The sequence below is a fragment of the Centruroides vittatus genome, unplaced genomic scaffold (genome assembly GCF_030686945.1).
Source record: "Centruroides vittatus isolate TY-2023 unplaced genomic scaffold, ASM3068694v2 scaffold_1519, whole genome shotgun sequence".
In the NCBI taxonomy this organism is placed as follows: Eukaryota; Metazoa; Arthropoda; class Arachnida; order Scorpiones; family Buthidae; genus Centruroides; species Centruroides vittatus.
This window is the reverse complement of record NW_027122682.1, coordinates 564,455-583,733: the sequence shown is the minus strand read 5'-3', so window position 1 is coordinate 583,733 and position 19,279 is coordinate 564,455. Positions and strand designations below refer to the sequence as shown.

At 32.8% G+C, this 19,279-nt stretch overlaps 1 protein-coding gene across 4 annotated transcripts in view; it reads left to right on the top strand.

Annotated features, from left to right (window-relative positions):
• Usp20-33 (Ubiquitin specific protease 20/33) overlaps nucleotides 1-19,279 on the top strand; it is a 69,354-nt gene that overhangs the window by 13,357 nt on the left and 36,718 nt on the right. For all 4 annotated transcript variants that reach the window (XM_067285105.1, XM_067285103.1, XM_067285104.1 and 1 more), the window contains exon 3: nucleotides 11,938-12,057. In XM_067285105.1, the coding sequence (XP_067141206.1) occupies nucleotides 11,938-12,057 (120 nt within the window). The remainder of the gene's footprint in view (nucleotides 1-11,937; nucleotides 12,058-19,279) is intronic.

Here is a 19,279-nt window from a genome sequence, read left to right as displayed (position 1 = left end):
TTATTTTTACTTCTGTTATTTCTTGTAATACATTATTTTGGTATAAACTATTTCAACACAGTTTATTCATCAGAACAGAATTATTTCTCAAATTATTATTTTTATTTGGCATTAATAAAAGTATTTGTTAATTTATGCTTTTCATCCTTTTTTTTTAATTATTTACTATTATTAGTTTACTATGATTATTATCTATTAATACGACTTGTTACACTGATGTAACCTCTGGTTGACAGAGAGAGAATAGCTAATCTATTGATTTAAACAAAATTAAATCAATAGATTAGTTACTGTCTCTGTCATCTAGAGGTTACATCAGTGTAATAAGTCCTATTAATAGATAATAGTTGTGGTAAACTAATAATCATAAAAATAGTTAGTGATTAATAACTTTCTCTTTTAGGAATTATTGTTTATTTTTGTAATATTAAAGAGTTCAATAAATTAAGTAAAAGTGTATTTAATTATTTACAAGTTTTTTTTTAATTACAAAATACTGATTTATTTATGACAGCTGTTATGGCTTCTCATTAAAAATCATAAATAATTTTCGACTAACTTGTTATAGATGAAAATTTATACAGCAAACTATCAATAATGTTTACATGCAGTCCGTTCTTAATTAATAAAATATTTCAGATGATACTATTTAATTAAACTCATAATTGTTTATATTTTCAATGTTTTTATTCTAATGATTTAATTTATATTCATCGTAAGTATATTTCTAAACATAAAAATGTTACATGAAATGTGTTTTCTAGTAAAATTTATTAGATAAGTTTAGTATTTTTAATTGCATAATTTTCAAGTTTGTAATAAAATATTGCATTTAAATTAGCTAAATTGGATGTTCTATTAATGAAGTATCTATAGCAGATTTATAAATTAAAGAAACAAAAAATAAAACATTGATTATGATGATGATATAAATATTAAGTACAGTCAAACCTGTTTTTATGCGGGGGATAGGGACCGCATTAAAAAAGACGCATTAAAAAAAATCGCACGAAACTTCACGAATGGCTGTAAAAAATAGTTTTCGCAACACAATTAAAAAATATTTTTTTTTTATGCAGTCAACAGGGACCGCATAAAAAAAGTCTCACATAGAAAATAACTCAAAACCGTACGAAATAGAATTTATTGACAACAGATGTCAGCACTTCACTGCATCGTCTGGTCTATCGTCTGTTTTACATATTTTTGTCCAGGTGGTGTTTTGTTGACTTAAAAAGTAAATTATTTCATTTTTCGCATATTCATGCAATAATATTACTATAATAAGTGCATTTATGCTACAATAAGTTTATTTAGCTATAATAAGTCAACGTGAGACATGACGAATCGCACGAAACTAGTCGCCAACTATACCGCACAAATAAAAAATCACACAAAAAAAACCTCATAAATTAAAAATTCGCATTAAAAAAATCGCACAAATAAAAATAGCACATAAAAAGAGCGCATAAAAACAGGTTTGACTGTAATTAATATTTAACTTTTTATATTGACTAAAGTTTACAGTTCCTTTGATAATAAATTGAAATTGTAACATTTAGAGGCTTAAATTTTAAGTAAAAGCTTATATTTTCAAAATTTACATTGTTAGGATCTATTGTTCTGTATATAATGATTGCTTACAGACTTTACAGACTCTTCCTGACCTCGGTACATTGAGGAGAGGCAAAGGAACATATGTCCTGGGTGCTAATGAGAAAGGATGTTATAAACTTGTCTTCCTAACAGATCATAAATAATTAAAAAAGAGTTTCAAGAAAATTAAAATGTTAAGCTAATATTAATATTGCAAATATATGAACTCAAGTCACAAATCTGGTATTTAGTTAAAGCCAAACAATCTGCTGAAGTGAAGAAAAGATTGCCTGGAGGTCCAGGTAGTATAACTGGCAACATGTCTGCATAGTATGGAGGAGTTGTGGGTTTGAGCTCTGTTTCAGGTCAATTATTTTCTTCCAGAAAATTCTAAATTAAATTTAGTTTATTATAATTATTAAATCTAGCACAAGATGGTAACATAACCTCTAGACAAATTATTTTGTCAATACAACATACTTAGAACACCTTTTAAATTATTTTGTATTTAATTAATAATATAGCCATATTATATCACAATAATTCAACAGTTCGTTCGGCTGTAATATTGCAAGCATTAAAAAGTATTATTTTATTTATCGTCAATGCATGCTGTTAAAAGTTGCATAATAATACTGTGCACATTTGTATATATTTCCACTACAAGTCTGTGACATACATCTGTAGATACAGCTGCTATTAAACAACTTTCTCTGGCACATAGCCAATTATTTTAATACCAAAATAATTGATAGATATTTGTAAAGATAATTTTATTTGAAGAGTATTTTTTGTTTTTAGTTTTTTCGAGAATAAAAATTACCAAAGTTAACTGGTAGAATGTATATAATTTTCTATCATTTATAGGATTATAAGTGTAAAAAAGGTTCTGTTTCATTACAGGAAATATGATCTCATTATTAGTCAATACAGAAATATAGAATAAATGCTAAATAATTAATAGGGTAATAAAATAGGAATAAGTATAAAATTTGAGTATAAAGAAATCATATGCTACCATACCAAGTTTGAAATTAAAATTAATACAAAATTTCTTAATTAACATTGCTTATTAAAAATTCATATAACATTTAAATTAAGATCAATAATATATAAACATCTCAAAGCCTGATTTTTAATAATAAGCATACGATCACCGTAATGAATCATACTACTATTACTACTATGTCTGGAAGCATAAGGTTTGACAGAAGTCCAGTTAGCGTAACTGGCAACTCATGTGCACATTAAGTGGGAGTTGCGGGTTCAAGTCCTTCTCTGGGCCAGTTCTTTTCTTCCAGAATATTCTAAATCAGGGGTCCCCAACCTTTTTGTACTTAAGAGCACATTCTAGAATACCGGCCGGACGGCGGGCACCATTTATTTTTTCAAGGTGAATTTATACTTGGACATTGTTAATAATACATACACGTAATGTACAGAAAACATTTAATTCCAAAAATGTAATAAAACATACACAAGACTATTAACAATAATTTTTACAAAACAAGTAATTACTAAACAATGCATACAAAATCTACAGAGTATAAAAATTCTTTATAAAAAATATAAATCTGAAAGTAAATGTGATTTTTGGCATTGCATTTCATTGGCCATTGCTTCATAATTAGGAGAGTATGATGATATTCCTGCTCGTAAGCAATCATCAAGGTGTCCATCTGTAAGTCGTGATCTGTACTTTGATTTTATGATATTCAGAACGGACCGGTTTATTTCATTTCAGGTATGGGAAATTTGGTTGGTGAAGATTTGGCGGAGGGAAAAAGAGATTGGTCGCATTTCGCTTTGTGCTTTTATCTGTGTTGGATGCCATTTCTACTTTTGAGTGGTTAATCATTAAAAACGAAAAAACTTTTACATAGCATTTTATTGAAAATCGAAATATTTTTATTTTTATCATGGTCGCACAGTGGCGGCACACATAAAACGATCGGCGGGTGCTGTGTTGCCTGCGGGCATAGGGTTGGGACCACTGTTCTAAATTATATAGTAAAATATTAATTTAATTATTAAATTTAATAAGAGATAATGTCTAAATTACTTACCTCTAGTACCAGATTACTTAGAATTTAATTATCAGTAGTCGTGGTAAAGTAGCCCAAATCATTACAGCAATTATTTGGCTTAAAATCAATAATTAAGTAATAAAAAGTTAATTACCTTAGACCAATTGAAGATATATGTAATCAATGACAATATTATGTAACAAGGAATGAAAAGGAGAGAAGAAATGAATTGGATACCTTTAGTAGACAAGGAGGAGGTTGAGATTATAGATTGCAATTGCTGGATCCCTCATCCAGCAATCCAACTGGATCCAGCACATTCTTTGGCCTACTGGATCCAGCGCTGCAGATCCGCAAATACTCAATTAACTTTCTAAATAATGGCGCAAAAGTCTACGTTGTCACATTGCCGCTTTGCTAACTACTAGACTGCTGCTAATTACTTACTCATTACTTTACTAACACTAATAATTAAATTACTTATAAATAAACTATACCTTAATCAATCCAGCAAAATTTAATAAAATAATAATGTATTCAATAGCTTTTAACGATCTTCCTCAGTTACAAAAAAAATACGTTAACTATAAAGAAAAAAGAAAGCTTCTTCCAGCAAGAATGCAGTGCCTTGGAGGAACAGTCAAAGAAGGATGGTTGAGGGAACTGTTTTAATGCATGAGATTTATAACCAAGAAAATTTGAGCCAAGGATAGGTATCATTCAAGGTTGTGATGGCGCTAATTTAACAGAAGCAAATGAAATTGGGGCCCACCAGTAGTGGCCAAGCAGTATTCATTCCCTGAACACTGGGAGTTCAGTTGTGGGTTCGTGCCTTGCTCGGACGGGTTGGCCATGTGGAGTTTTCCAGGTTTTCTCCATTCTGTAATGCCTAAGTAGGGGCCAGTTTCCTTTAAAAAGACCTCTCGGAAGGCATCCCCCTAGGCAGATTGCCCAAGTGTTGCATTGCCATAACTTTAAACAAACTGAAACTGAAACAAATGAAATAAAATCCAGATAGAAAGAATACACTGAGAACTTATACAAAAGTGATTTGATTATCCAGAACCTTTTTACCCTTCATGAGTATCATCTCTGAACCACCAGTGACTAAAGATAAAGTTCAATGGGCACTGGGCCAGCTCCCAAGGAGGAAGTTTCCTGGCCATGATGGTCTTATTATTGAACTATTCCAGGAGGTTTGTGAGGAGGCTCTTAATGCTTTGACCTGTGCCTGTCAGTTTGGGAGACGAGATTGGAAAAGATCCATTTACATTCCTATTCCCAAAAAGAAAATCCAAGAAATTGTGCTAACAACAGAACCATTTCCTTAGTCTCTCATGCCAACAAGGTTTTATTAAAATTTATTCAAAAGAGGTTGGAACCCATGATGAATTTTGAAATGCCTGAGGTACAAGCCTAGCTTCTGATGTGGTTGAGGTACACATGACCAGATTTTTAACATTAGAAGAATAATGTTAAGCCAGGGAATTTCAAAAAAACATTTTTTTTCTGCTTCATTGACTATAGCAAGGCAAACACTGTAAGACTGGAATAAAGTATGTCATAAAAACACAAATCAATGAACTTTATAAATGTAGTTCCAGTATAGTTTAATGCAGATAAAATACAAATGTTTATAATTACAACTTACTCGTGCCTGTGACCGGTGTGAAAACAATTCAAAACTAACAAACGTTTTCTGGACACCTTCCGTGCCCTTCTTCAGGTTAAAATCGCTGGATTCTATTTTTTAAAAACGAAACCGCCGTTCCGAATTTATACGAACGAATTCGAATGATGATAGTTCGAATGTGTGACGTTCAAGGCACATGCGTTATAACTGTCGTGTTCGTGTTGTATCGTACTTTTTAATCTTGGTGCTCTTTTTTATCTTGGGGTCACTTGACTTCATGTGTCATCGGACCCAAATAATTTTTTATTTTTTTATGCATCCTCTTGTAATAAAGCTTGCCAAGCAAGCAAAGAGCTATCTCGTCGCGTGAATTAATGCATTTTGTTGCACTTTGCGCTTTATGTATCTCTATCGCTTCCAGCCATTTAAGGTGTTCTATCTGGATCGTTTTGGTTATTAGCTTGGCTCCCGCGAAGTCCACATTGATGCCCGGTTCAGAAGCGTATACTGCGAGTGACGTGGTAGCTCTGTTGTATCTTATATCCGCCTTATGCTCTTTAAGTCTGACTTCCATAGAGCGTTTCGTTGATCCTATGTAGATCAGATCCCTATTAAATCTCTCGTCTTTTATCGGGATTCGGTATACGCCTGCCATTCTATTCGGGTCAGATGGGTCCTTTCCGTTACGCAACAAACTGTATATAGTTGGGCCTCTCCTGTAAGCAACGGTGACCTTACGTCTCCTGGCGATAGATTCGTATATGGATTTCAATGTCGGGTTATATGTGACGGGTATTCTCTCTACCTCCGTACTTTGGTTGTTACCTTGTGCCATTGTGGGTATGCTTTGGCTCATTCGTATTTTTTGGTGTTCCGACATTCTTGGAATAATGTCGCGGTAGCCGTGTGTATCAGCAATCTTCTCAATGTGGTTCAACTCTTTCCTGAGTGCTTGTTGAGTGGATGAGTGCGTGTATGCCCGTCTGACCAACGATCTAAATGCTGCTATTTTGTATTGGATCGGGTCGCACGAGTCACTCGGGATGTATGTGTGGCTAGCACATTGTTTGCGATAGACTGATGTATGGATGCTGTGTGAGTCAATCCTGATGTCTACATCCAAAAAATGCACATTGGCATCGCTGTGTTGGTCAATTTCAATTGATAGTCCATACGTGTTATCATTCATCTTTTCTACGAATTGTGCCAGGTTCGGTGTTGTCTTCCATACGATGATGACGTCATCCACATACCGTCTGTATAGTAGGATATCGTTCATGAATCTCGGGAGTGTTTTGGATTCTAGTTGTCTCACCACTAACTCACACAGGTCCCCGGACAACGGACTGCCCATCGGGACACCCCGCATTTGTGTTTTTAGAAAATATTGAAAATAGTAGAAAATAGCTGGGTTGAAAAACTACATTCACGAGTCAAGAGATTATCATGTTCGAAATTAGCCAAGAAGCTAGAACTAAAGAACATCACAATGGATACCCCGGACATACCCAAGTTATTTGCGTTCGCGAAAACGCACAAAGAAGGCCAACAGTTTCGTCCAGTTGTAGATAAAACCAAGGCACCCACCCGTAAGTTGGAGAAAGCGATCCACAACATGATTGTTCCACACATGAGTGGATATCAGTTCACCATCTCTAATCCGGAAGAATTAATCAATCAGTTAAAATAGATTACCTCCCCAGCGTACATAACGGTGTTGGATTTTAAGTCGTTGTATCCTTCCATCAAGATACCACCGTGCTTCTGCGCACTTCGGAACTTCCTGTTTACGAAAGTAAATGACACAGCCCTCCACCAGAGTGTGTTGGAATTGGCGCACCTCATATGTTACGGGTCGGTGTTTCAATTTAAAAATGTAACATACACACAAATGCGGGGTGTCCCGATGGGCAGTCCGTTGTCCGGGGACCTGTGTGAGTTAGTGGTGAGACAACTAGAATCCAAAACACTCCCGAGATTCATGAACGATATCCTACTATACAGACGGTATGTGGATGACGTCATCATCGTATGGAAGACAACACCGAACCTGGCACAATTCGTAGAAAAGATGAATGATAACACGTATGGACTATCAATTGAAATTGACCAACACAGCGATGCCAATGTGCATTTTTTGGATGTAGACATCAGGATTGACTCACACAGCATCCATACATCAGTCTATCGCAAACAATGTGCTAGCCACACATACATCCCGAGTGACTCGTGCGACCCGATCCAATACAAAATAGCAGCATTTAGATCGTTGGTCAGACGGGCATACACGCACTCATCCACTCAACAAGCACTCAGGAAAGAGTTGAACCACATTGAGAAGATTGCTGATACACACGGCTACCGCGACATTATTCCAAGAATGTCGGAACACCAAAAAATACGAATGAGCCAAAGCATACCCACAATGGCACAAGGTAACAACCAAAGTACGGAGGTAGAGAGAATACCCGTCACATATAACCCGACATTGAAATCCATATACGAATCTATCGCCAGGAGACGTAAGGTCACCGTTGCTTACAGGAGAGGCCCAACTATATACAGTTTGTTGCGTAACGGAAAGGACCCATCTGACCCGAATAGAATGGCAGGCGTATACCGAATCCCGATAAAAGACGAGAGATTTAATAGGGATCTGATCTACATAGGATCAACGAAACGCTCTATGGAAGTCAGACTTAAAGAGCATAAGGCGGATATAAGATACAACAGAGCTACCACGTCACTCGCAGTATACGCTTCTGAACCGGGCATCAATGTGGACTTCGCGGGAGCCAAGCTAATAACCAAAACGATCCAGATAGAACACCTTAAATGGCTGGAAGCGATAGAGATACATAAAGCGCAAAGTGCAACAAAATGCATTAATTCACGCGACGAGATAGCTCTTCTGCTTGCTTGGCAAGCTTTATTACAAGAGGATGCATAAAAAAATAAAAAAAAAAAAATTATTTGGGTCCGATGACACATGAAGTCAAGTGACCCCAAGATAAAAAAGAGCACCAAGATTAAAAAGTACGATACAACACGGAACACGACAGTTATAACGCATGCGCCTTGAACGTCACACATTCGAACTATCATCATTCGAATTCGTTCGTATAAATTCGGAACGGCGGTTTCGTTTTTAAAAAATAGAATCCAGCGATTTTAACCTGAAGAAGGCACGGAAGGTGTCCAGAAAACGTTTGTTAGTTTTGAATTGTTTTCACACCGGTCACAGGCACGAGTAAGTTGTAATTATTTACATACCCCGGTGTGTATGAAGAAGAGATACAAATGTTTTTGACCTACATAGGAGATCGTCAGGTTAATGTGTTCCAAAATGGAATGCAAGGAAAGGAACTAGGCAAGGCATTTGACTCTGTTAATCACTTGATCCTTTGGATGGTACTTAGAACAATGTGAGTACCAGAATGCATCATAGTCTCGCTAATAATCTATATATAGAACAAGAAGCCACGGTAAGAACAGAGGCTGGTGAAACAGATTGATTTAATATCAAGAAGGGTGTCCGAAAGGGATGTATTCTGTCCCTCTATCTGTTTAACCTCTACCTCAAATACGTCATGAGATGCATAGGATTGGATGAGGAGACAGCAGGCATGAAGATAGGAGGACAAATTGTTAATAATTTACGATATGATGATGATGATGATATTACCATTTTTACTGAGAACAAAAAAGATTTTACTCATCTGGTAAAGTTTATCAAAGATGAAAGTAAGAAATTTGGATTATTATTGTGAACATAAAGAAGACAAAAGTAATATCAACAGGACCACTTGACAGTTTTGAGATTGAAAGTGAAACAATTGAAGTTGTGGATAGGTTTGTATTACTTGGAGCTGTAGTCATCAGAAGTGGTAGCGGCACACAGAAGCTTAAGAAAAGAATCTTACTATGAATAAAAGCAACGTCACACCTTCAACCCATCATGAAGGACAAGGATATGACCATTAAGACCAAGATCAGACTAGTTAGATCGCTTATCTTCCCTGTTGTCATGTATGGATGTAAAAGCTACACTCTCAGAAAGTTGAGTGGAAGAAATTGAATGCCTTTGAGCTCTGGATATGTAGAAGACTCCTGAGGTTACCACGGACAGTGAAGAAAACAAATACAGTACAGCATTTGGCTTATGATTTAACATTGCCCTTTGAGACATTTAGATATGTTGTACACATAATCTTTTAAATGGATACCCAAGTATCCAGTGATCCCTGTTTACTTGGGTACAAAAATGGGTACTCGGCATTCAGCACTAGGTATCATGGAATCTTATAACCAAATTTCTACTTTTTTCACTCCGCATACTGCTTTTACGAAAATGGAAAATTAGAAATTAGTTATGGATATAAGAAGTCAACGAAAATAATGAAATAAATCATACGAAAAATCCTGTTAGAATCTTGTTTATTTGCATGTTATGAAATTTTATTTCATATACATTGCACATAAATAAAAATGAATTATAGGAACATAAATTTCATTTGAAAAACAAAAAAATGTAAAGAATTAATGAACATAAAAATTGGGCAGAATATGTAATGTGAGTTATACATAAGATTTTATTCACTGTCACTTTCTGACAATAAATGCACACATTTGTGCATGATTGCAATACCATTGCCATTACTAAAAATGCTTTGGTTATCATGTTCTTCATCCACAAGTGAAGTTTTTTCTGTGATCTCCTGAACAATGTTAGCAGTAATGTCTTGCTGATGTTACAGTGGTTTTATGAATGAATTCAGTTATTAATGGCTGGGTTTGTATTGTGGCTAGGTCTTTATGTAATTCTCTATAAGATGACATTAACGATTTCAGATCACACTGAAACTTTAAAACTCATTCCTCATTAGGATCATACTTGACAAAATGATTATCCAATTAGTTAGCAAGATCTTCTTTAACCTTTACTGCATACTGTTGCAGTTCTGCAACATTAATTTTTTGTAGTTTGTTTTATGTAGTAAGTTTTAAATTTTGCAATAATTCTGTGATCTAGTGGTTGAATCGAGGATCTGGTATTAGATGTGGCAGCAGAAAACAAAATTGTACGTTTGGTGTTCCAAGACTTGATGGTCAGGGCATTGTCTAGAATCAATAGAACTTTAAATTCTAGACCTTTGGCATTCATATATCACCTAACTTTGGGATGAAACATTTGTTGAACCATTCAGTAAAGATTTAGTGGTAACCTAGGCCTTATTATTTGTCATCCAGTGAACTGGCAATTTATTCAGATCTGCACCTTTTATTGAACGTGGTCTTTGGGTTTGATTAACAGATAGAGGCCTCAATATATGATCTTCCGAAGCATTAGAGCAAAACACCAAGGTGACATGATCTTTACTACTTTGAAACCACCAGCATTTTTCTGCGATTTTGCGACATAGGTTCTATTTGGCATTCTTTTCCAAAAAAAAAGACCACTTTCATCAACATTCCAAACTTGATCGGGAATTTTTTTGGAAATTCTTTGGCAGCTGTTTCATCTGCAGATGCAGGTTCTTCTTTTATTTTAATGTGAAGTGCATGTCTTTCGAAGAACCCTGGCATCCAAGTTGTACTGGCAGAAAACTTTTACATCTTATTTAACTCAGATGAAGTATCTGGCTTTATTCCTTTAATTTGTTTGTAAATTCTTAGTGCTGTTTGTTTGATGGCATTTCCATCTACTGGTACTCTTTTTTTATGGCATTCTTTCTATCCATATTATCAAGGCTTTTTCCATTTTTTCTTTAACAATATCTTTTGTGTAAGATGATGACTTGGCACTTAATTTTGTTCCAGAACATACCGACTTCTTAACAGCAGCTTAATTACCTTCAATAGTTCTTACGGTAGTTTCGTGTAAACGAAAATGCTTTCTTACAGACATTGCTCTTTTTCTGGTTGCATTTTAGATATCAAAATTTCAATTTTAGTATCCAAAAAAATGTGTTTCATAAAAAATTGTGTTATTTTATATAAAACCTTTTATATATTTCATTAAAACAACTTGTGTAAAAAGAAAATTATTATTTTTTTCAATTCCTACTATTAGTTCACACTCTCCCTATATATATCTTGTTCTTCAAATTTTCAATTGTTAATAAAATACTTTTTATTCATCCACTCAAGTTCAAATACATTTTTTTAAACTTGATGTTAATACAGTTTTTTCAAATATTAATTCATTAATTAATTAAATTTAAACTGTGGTGCCTGTCAAGAATATGCCAATTCCGACCGATAAGAGGGCACGAGGAGAAAAAAGCGAACTTTGTTTTTCCTCGAGAAACGAAGGAGATGCATAAATCACAGGAAAAAGTAAAAGTAACAAGTAACATATATATTAAAAAAAAAAAATTTCTCTTATATAAGATATTTATGTATATACATATTTATATTAATTGTAATTATTTAATAAAAAGTAACTAAAATAAAATTTTTCTTTATTGACAGTAGGAATTGACTTTAAAAAATTTCTTTTTATATTACTTGTTTTAAAATTGTGTTAAAATCTAAATCGTTTAAAAAGTTTGTGTAAAATTAGAATTAGGTGTATATATTTATATATTCTGCTTTTAAATTAATTTAATATTTTATAAGTAAAATTTAATATAAAATATTTATTAAATCATTGGATTAATTATATATTATTTCTTACAGCTATCAAAATGTGACTCTTGTGATTGCCAAGGCCCTAATCTTTGGTTATGCTTACATCGTGACTGCTTGTATGTGGGATGTGGAGAATTGCATGATGATCATAGCACTAAGCATTTTCAGGTAAGGATAATGTTTTTAAAATTGTTCGAGATAAATTTTTAAAGTTAATATAGAAAATTTATTTCTTTGCTTAGAATACATACCGTATTTTACGGACTATAAGACACACCATAATTTTGGAGGCAATTTTTCGAAGAATAAAGTGCGTCTTATAGTCTGTAAAATACGGCATATCAAATTTTTTTATTGTAACTATTAGCATCAAATCATATGACTTTCAAACTCAAACTTGGATGCAGACCTTTTTACTATACGAGCCACTCGCTTGCCAAATAGATTAATGTAACAATGTATAAAATTAGTTACATGAAAAATGTAAAAATAATAACGTTTGTAATTAAGGATTTACAAACGGAGTTAGTCCGGTTTGGCCTGTGAACAGTTCATATATAACTCTTGTTGTTTGAGGTGTTTCAGTTTACTTGATTTCTTACTACTTTCAGAGGCAGACAAATGCTGAATATACTTTTAATGTGATTTCTGATGAATTTAAGATTGTGATGCAATAAATTTTATAGTTCAATTAATTAAGGAATAAATGAAGATGATGTAAAAAATGCTTTAAACTGATTTTTATGCAGACATTTGCATAGAACTATAAATAACTGTTGATGAACTAATTCAAATGGCAAATATAAAATAATCTAGAAACATATTTGAATATTTTGAAGAAAATTTGTATGTTTCTCTTCTTTTACAAATTCATTTGTATATTTTTACTACAAGGGTTTAAATTTGTGGTCTTTCATATGTATTTGAATTTGGAATTTGACTTAATAGATACTTCTGTGCAGTGGCGTAGCGTGGGTGTCAGCCGCCCGGGGCAGAGGAAAATTTCGCCGCCCCCTTATTTAGGTATTTTTACAAAATATTATTATTTATTGTGAAATTTTGCCGCCCCCTATAAGTGTCGCTCGGGGCGGGCCGCCCCACTACGCTACGCCACTACTTCTGTGAAGACAGGACATTTTCAGTTACATTCTTATAGATTTTTTATATATCAACTTCCCAAAACCTGATGTTTTGATACTAAGCCAAACAGTTGCTATAATTAATCAGGCTATTAGTATGCTATAATTAATAATTAGAAACTAAGTAATTACTTAGTTAAATTACTTAGTTTCTAATTATTAATTATAGCATATTAATAGCCCGATTAATTAGGGAAATCATTTGGTTTGGTAGTTTTTTTAGTTGAAAGATTATGTAAACTAGTTGTAAATTCTAATTTTTATTTATCAGTTTTCATTTATTCAATATACTTGAACAGAATTTATCCATCTATTTTTCACATTTGATATTCTTAAAAAAATCAAGTGAAAGTAAACACAAAATAAACCATAGCTTGCATTTTAGTTTAGAATTATGCTATTTATTTACTTAAAGGTAGACAATTTAGCCATCTTTATAATGTAAAATTAGCCATTGTAGTTAACTTAACAATACAATCTTTAACAGTGGGTAAGTTGAAGAAATGCTAATGTTTTCAACTTAGTTAAAAGAATATCTTTAGGCATGAATAAATGTAAAAAGAGTCCTCTTTTGTTTGTTTATGTCTGTAGATACCGATTTAGTTCAGCCACTATAGTCAATTTCAAAATTAAAAACACATCCAACTTTTTTCAATAACAAAAACATTAACAATAGTAATGTATTATATTAGTATGTTGTTTACAACATCAATTTAAACATTTTCTGAAATTTTACAACATCAATTTAAACATTTTCTGAACATTAATTAATTAATTAATTAGTTACCAATAATTAATTAAAAACTTATCATACTAATTTTATGCACCTGTGTTTATACTTTTGAAACAATCAAAAATTGAAAATCTTTGATACTATCCTCTGGTGACTACTAACTAATTAATTAATTAGTAGTCACCAGAGGATAGTATCGTTCATTATTACAAATGTGGGGCCAATTTTAAATGGTTTTTTTATGATTTAAAACAATGCCTTGTGGAAAAACACTAACAGATTTGGAAATACATGAAATTTACCAACTAAAAGGAGCAGGGCAATCTCTAAGATAAATTTCAGCAGCTGTAAATCGATCTACATGTGCTGTGAGAAATGTGTTAACTCTGGATGAAAGTTACAGCAGAATTAAACGATGTGGAAGGCCTAAACTTCTTACACCTAGAAATGAGAGAAAGGTTTTTCGACTACTGACAGTCAACAAGTTGGCTGTCAGAGAATCAGCATAAATATTGCCAATTGCAGTTTTACCAGAAACTGTATGGAGATGTATGCATAATCGTAAAAATGCCAAATTTACAAAAATGGCTGCCAAACCAAAATTAACACAATTGCACAGAACAGCTAGATTAAAGTGGACCATAGACAAGATGATATGGAAAGAGGGAGTGGATCCAAATAGTCTTTTCAGATGAAAAAAATGGAATTTGGATTGACCTGACGGTTACTGCCACTACTGGCATGATTTGAGAAAGAACGAAGTCAGAATGAGCAGACAGCAAGGTGGGGGGGTCTCTGTGATGGTGTGAGCAGGATTTGGATGGATGAGTAAAACAAACATTATATATATAGAAGGTACTGTACAATGAATTCAGAAAAGTATCAAGAACTGTTGTATCAAAATTTAATAACTTTTGAATAACTTATTGGGTGAGAAAACTGGCAATTCCAACAGGATAATGCTGCCATTCATGCATCAAAGTCAACTAAAAATTAGTTTGCTGAAAAAAATTAATGTAATTGATTGGCCATCATGGAGCCCTGATATAATCTCAATAGAGAATTGTTTGGAGCATTATGAGTCGTCTTGTTTATGACTAAAACAGACAATACAACATTGTAAATGAACTGAAATTAGCTATCGTGGATTGTTGTGAAAATATTAAACAAGAACAACTTCAAAAACTAGTAAAATGTATGCCTGTTAGAGAATTTGAATTAATTAAATCAAATGGTGAACCTACAAAATATTGAGACATCAGAAATCATTTTTTTTAAGCACCTGTGTTTATACTTTTGAAACAATCACAAATTGAAAATCTTTGATAATTTTTTTTGTAATTGTCAGATATATCTAAAAATATCAGAAAATGTTTAAATTGATGTTGTAAACAACATACTAATGTAATAAATACGTTACTATTGTTAATGTTTTTGTTATTGAAAAAAGTTGGGTGTGTTTATAATTTTGAAACGGACTGTATCTTGTTCTGAGATTAAAAATTAGAAATTAATTTTGAATGTTGATTAATTTGGAAAATTTTAAAAGAAAAGATTGGATGATCTTTTCTAATATCTGTAGTTTTAGGTCAAATTCTATAAGTTAATTAATTATCTGTTAGCTTAATTATAGTGTGAAAATAATCCAACTGTTAGATAAGTCTGGCAAGTAAATTTAATAGCGAGGTTGAGGCTGAAGTTTTAAATGCGAAAACGTGTACGTCGGACATTTGGCGCCACTTTCCTGTAAGCCTAGAAGTTTGACAATGGTGTTTGGAAAGTCAGTGGAATCATGCTCGACATTCCAAATGCCATTGTCAAACTTCTACACCTACAGGAAAGTAGCGCCGAATGTTCGACGTACATGTTTTCGCATTTAAAACTTAAACCTCAATCTTGCTAATTTTTATAAAACAGTAATAAAAAATTAAATTTGAAGCAAGATTGTATGATGATTAAATGCTGATTCATTAAACAAATAAGTTTTAATATATATGTAATAATTGTGGATCAAAGTCTGAATTTATTACCAAGTATAAGTCTCAACCATTGCTCTTTTTCAAGCTAAGTTAAGGATAATTTTAAAGAATTAATGTCAAAATTTAGCCTTAAAGTAAATGGTGATGAAATTATTTTATATTAATGAAATTCAAAATTAATTAATTATTTAATAATTTAGAAAATTTTAGGAGAAATAATTGACTTGGAATTGGACTTAATATATATCTGGAAGTGGTGTATGGATTGCCAGTTAAATTTTACTTCCAGATGTATAGTAATTTAGATTTACTAGATATCAATATTGGTTAACTATTGATATTTCAATAAACAATAATTAGCTGATATCATTTTGTAGTAAGTCTAAAATGTTTGTACAGTATAATGATCAATGTACTGTATCTGTTTATAATGGGATCAATTTTTTCCAGACTTTTCTAAGTTATTGAATTAAATTCAAAATCAAATTTTTTAATTGTTAATGTTTACACAAAATCATGGCATACTACTTACTTTTAAGTCAAATTTTAATATTGAAATTTTATATTAAAACTTAAATAATTATATTTATGATTATAAATCATGTATTCACTTTAAGGAATTAACTAATAATAACAAAAAAAGTGAAAAAAGTGCTGGTTTTGTTAGAAAGCACCAAAAATATATACTTTGTTAGGGTCACAAATGTAATACTTCCTATTCATAACTTTTCAAGTACTTTTAGAAAATAATTTTGGTATTTTTTGTAAAATGTATCACTGAAAATGGACTTAATAAGTCGCTGAACGTACTCGAAAAGTTGTTTTTATCCCAATAAAATAGATTTTTTTCATGGATATTGAATTTTTTTTCAATAGAAATTAGTCTGACTAATCCAGGAAGGCACTCCCTTTAGGCATTGGCCTACTTTACTAATCGTTCACAGGAGTGAGGTATAGCATGAATCAACTGGCATCTGGTTGACATACCTTAGAGATAGAGGGGTTAAACCAAAGTGTGTACAGTAGACCCCCCCTATAACACATGTTCATATAAGCTGGATTTGTATAACACGACAGAAAAATTGTGATCGTGTTTGTATAACACGCTAAAAGAGGCTCATATAACATGGTAAAAGAATAAGACAGATTGTCATGTCTGACTCGTGTCTCGACAGGATTGGTCGAATCTGGACCAATAATGGACGAGCAGCAGATCTACTTGAGAGCTACCAGCATAGTGAGGCCGCTGATTGGATGACCACCGTCCAGCGGCACGGGTATATACGGACAGTTTAGGAGGGAAAGTTGAGTTTTCTTGTGGGAAAAAAACATTTATTATTCAACGGCCATAAAAATTGTTGTTATGTAGTGCCTTAAGCCTGATTACTAAAGAAAGTTATTTTAAATATAACAAGTAAGTTAATTGCTTTGGGCTGTGAACGGCTCATGTATTTGTAAAATCTAAGTGACTCGTACAACATGGATTCATATAATGCAGAACGTATCTACCGTGTTATAGGGGGGTCCACTGTATTGGTAAGTGATGAAACTATATTGTTCATTTGATTGCTCGCCCTAGTAATGGTTGTGTAGATTACCGGGTTACAACAACCATTATTAGCATGGTTTATTTATTTTTTCTTTTAAATTGATAGCATTTTATGAGGATAATGTTTGCAGGCTATATAATAATGTCTTTAACAATAGAATAGGGATTATATCACTTCCTGAAAGAAAAAAAAGGCATGTATAGATAGCAAAGTTAAATTTTTATTTCATTTAATATAATTATAACATAATTGCACAATACAATTAATAAAATTACAGGAGAGCATCGTTTATCCGAAAGCTGGTCAACCGAAAGCTTTCCAGTCGGACTGTGTCGTGCCGAATCGAACGTTTTTGATACTAGATTAACTTCTAAAGTATAATTTTTTTTGTTTGTACAAAATAAAGAAATAATTTTTAACGATACAATAGCCTCGATTATTATTATAAAAATTTTCATTAGGCTTAAAATTGACGAAAATTCAACACAAAGCGACATGCAACGGAGAAAAATTTCAACATCGGATAGGTTAATATATTTTTTTGTACATAATCTGTTATCTGAACAACCCCAGTCCCCAATTGATTCGGATAAACGATGCTCTACTGTATAATTGAATAAAATTCTGGAATGCAAGGGTTATTAAACAATATAAGATTTTTCGATGCCGTTACTCAAAGTTCAAATCTTTGAGTCTAATTATATGCATGAAAATGTTAACCAATACTTTCTTATATCTCCTTAATCTAAATTTTAACAACATTATGATAAATTGTAATTTAACTAAATATATATACAACTATCAAATGTAATTGCTATATGATCAAAATCATTTATGTTTCTTCTTCCTTGGGTTATGGATTTAGTTGGTTTCCAGTTGAAGACATTGTCATAAAGCTTGCAAATATACAATAAATAGCAATAAAACACCCTACTGGTAAAGAACAAACTTCTTGTATAAGAAAAAGTTTGTTTTCAATGTAGCTAATAATGGTTGTTATAACATGTGGTATAACCTGGCAATGAGCAAGTCTACACACGCATTACTACAGAGTGCTGGTATCATCGAGCAACAAATTTAACAATAGAGTTTTATCACTTAACATATACACACTTTGGGTTAAACCAGGGGTCACCAAACTACGACCCACAGGCCAGATCTGGCCTGCAAGATCAGTTTTATCCGGCCTGCCGCCGCACTGTGCCACAAATGAGCTAAAATATAATTATTTATATGGAAATATCATAGATTATAGATAAACTTACGACATAGAAAAAATTAAAATAAATGTAAGTAAAAATGCCAAAATTGGTCCAATCTGATTTTTGCATTTGACAGTAATATAATTTTTAGGAAAATCAGTGAAATGAAAAATTAGGCAAATTTTTTGCAACTTTGGATATCAGAGCACTTTTTGTGTAAGTACCTGCAATGAAGTTTCTAAGAAAAGTAATTATGAGCTTGCTGCAGAGATCTTGTTTGCATATTGGTAAATAAATATATTGTTTTTTTTATTTTTTGTGTATTCAGTATACTATATTGAACAAAATGGTTATGCAGCATGTGCTTGTCATTTTTTCAGTTATCTGGCCTGCCGTGAAAAAAATTTGGTGACCCCTAGGTTAAACTATGCTGATTGGTCACATCATGCACCCTTAGGGCTGTTTCACACTATGACCGACTGGACCGACCGGTCCAACTTCAAGTCGTGTTGCCATGGCAACAACAGTTGGCTGGCCGACTGGTCATTCCAGTCAGACAGATTTAAAAAGTTAAATATTTGTAGTCGGGTCGGAGCGGTCGGTGAGCTACAGCCAATGAGAGCTTCAAAGCTATAACCAATCAGAGTTTAGATTTATCCGAAGTTAGAAAATGGCGGAAGGTACAGTTTTCTCGGAAGCTTTAATAAACAAAGTCAGAAAATATCCGTGGCTTTATGATATTCGGCGAGCCGATTATAAAGACAACATTAAAAAAATAATTCTTGGA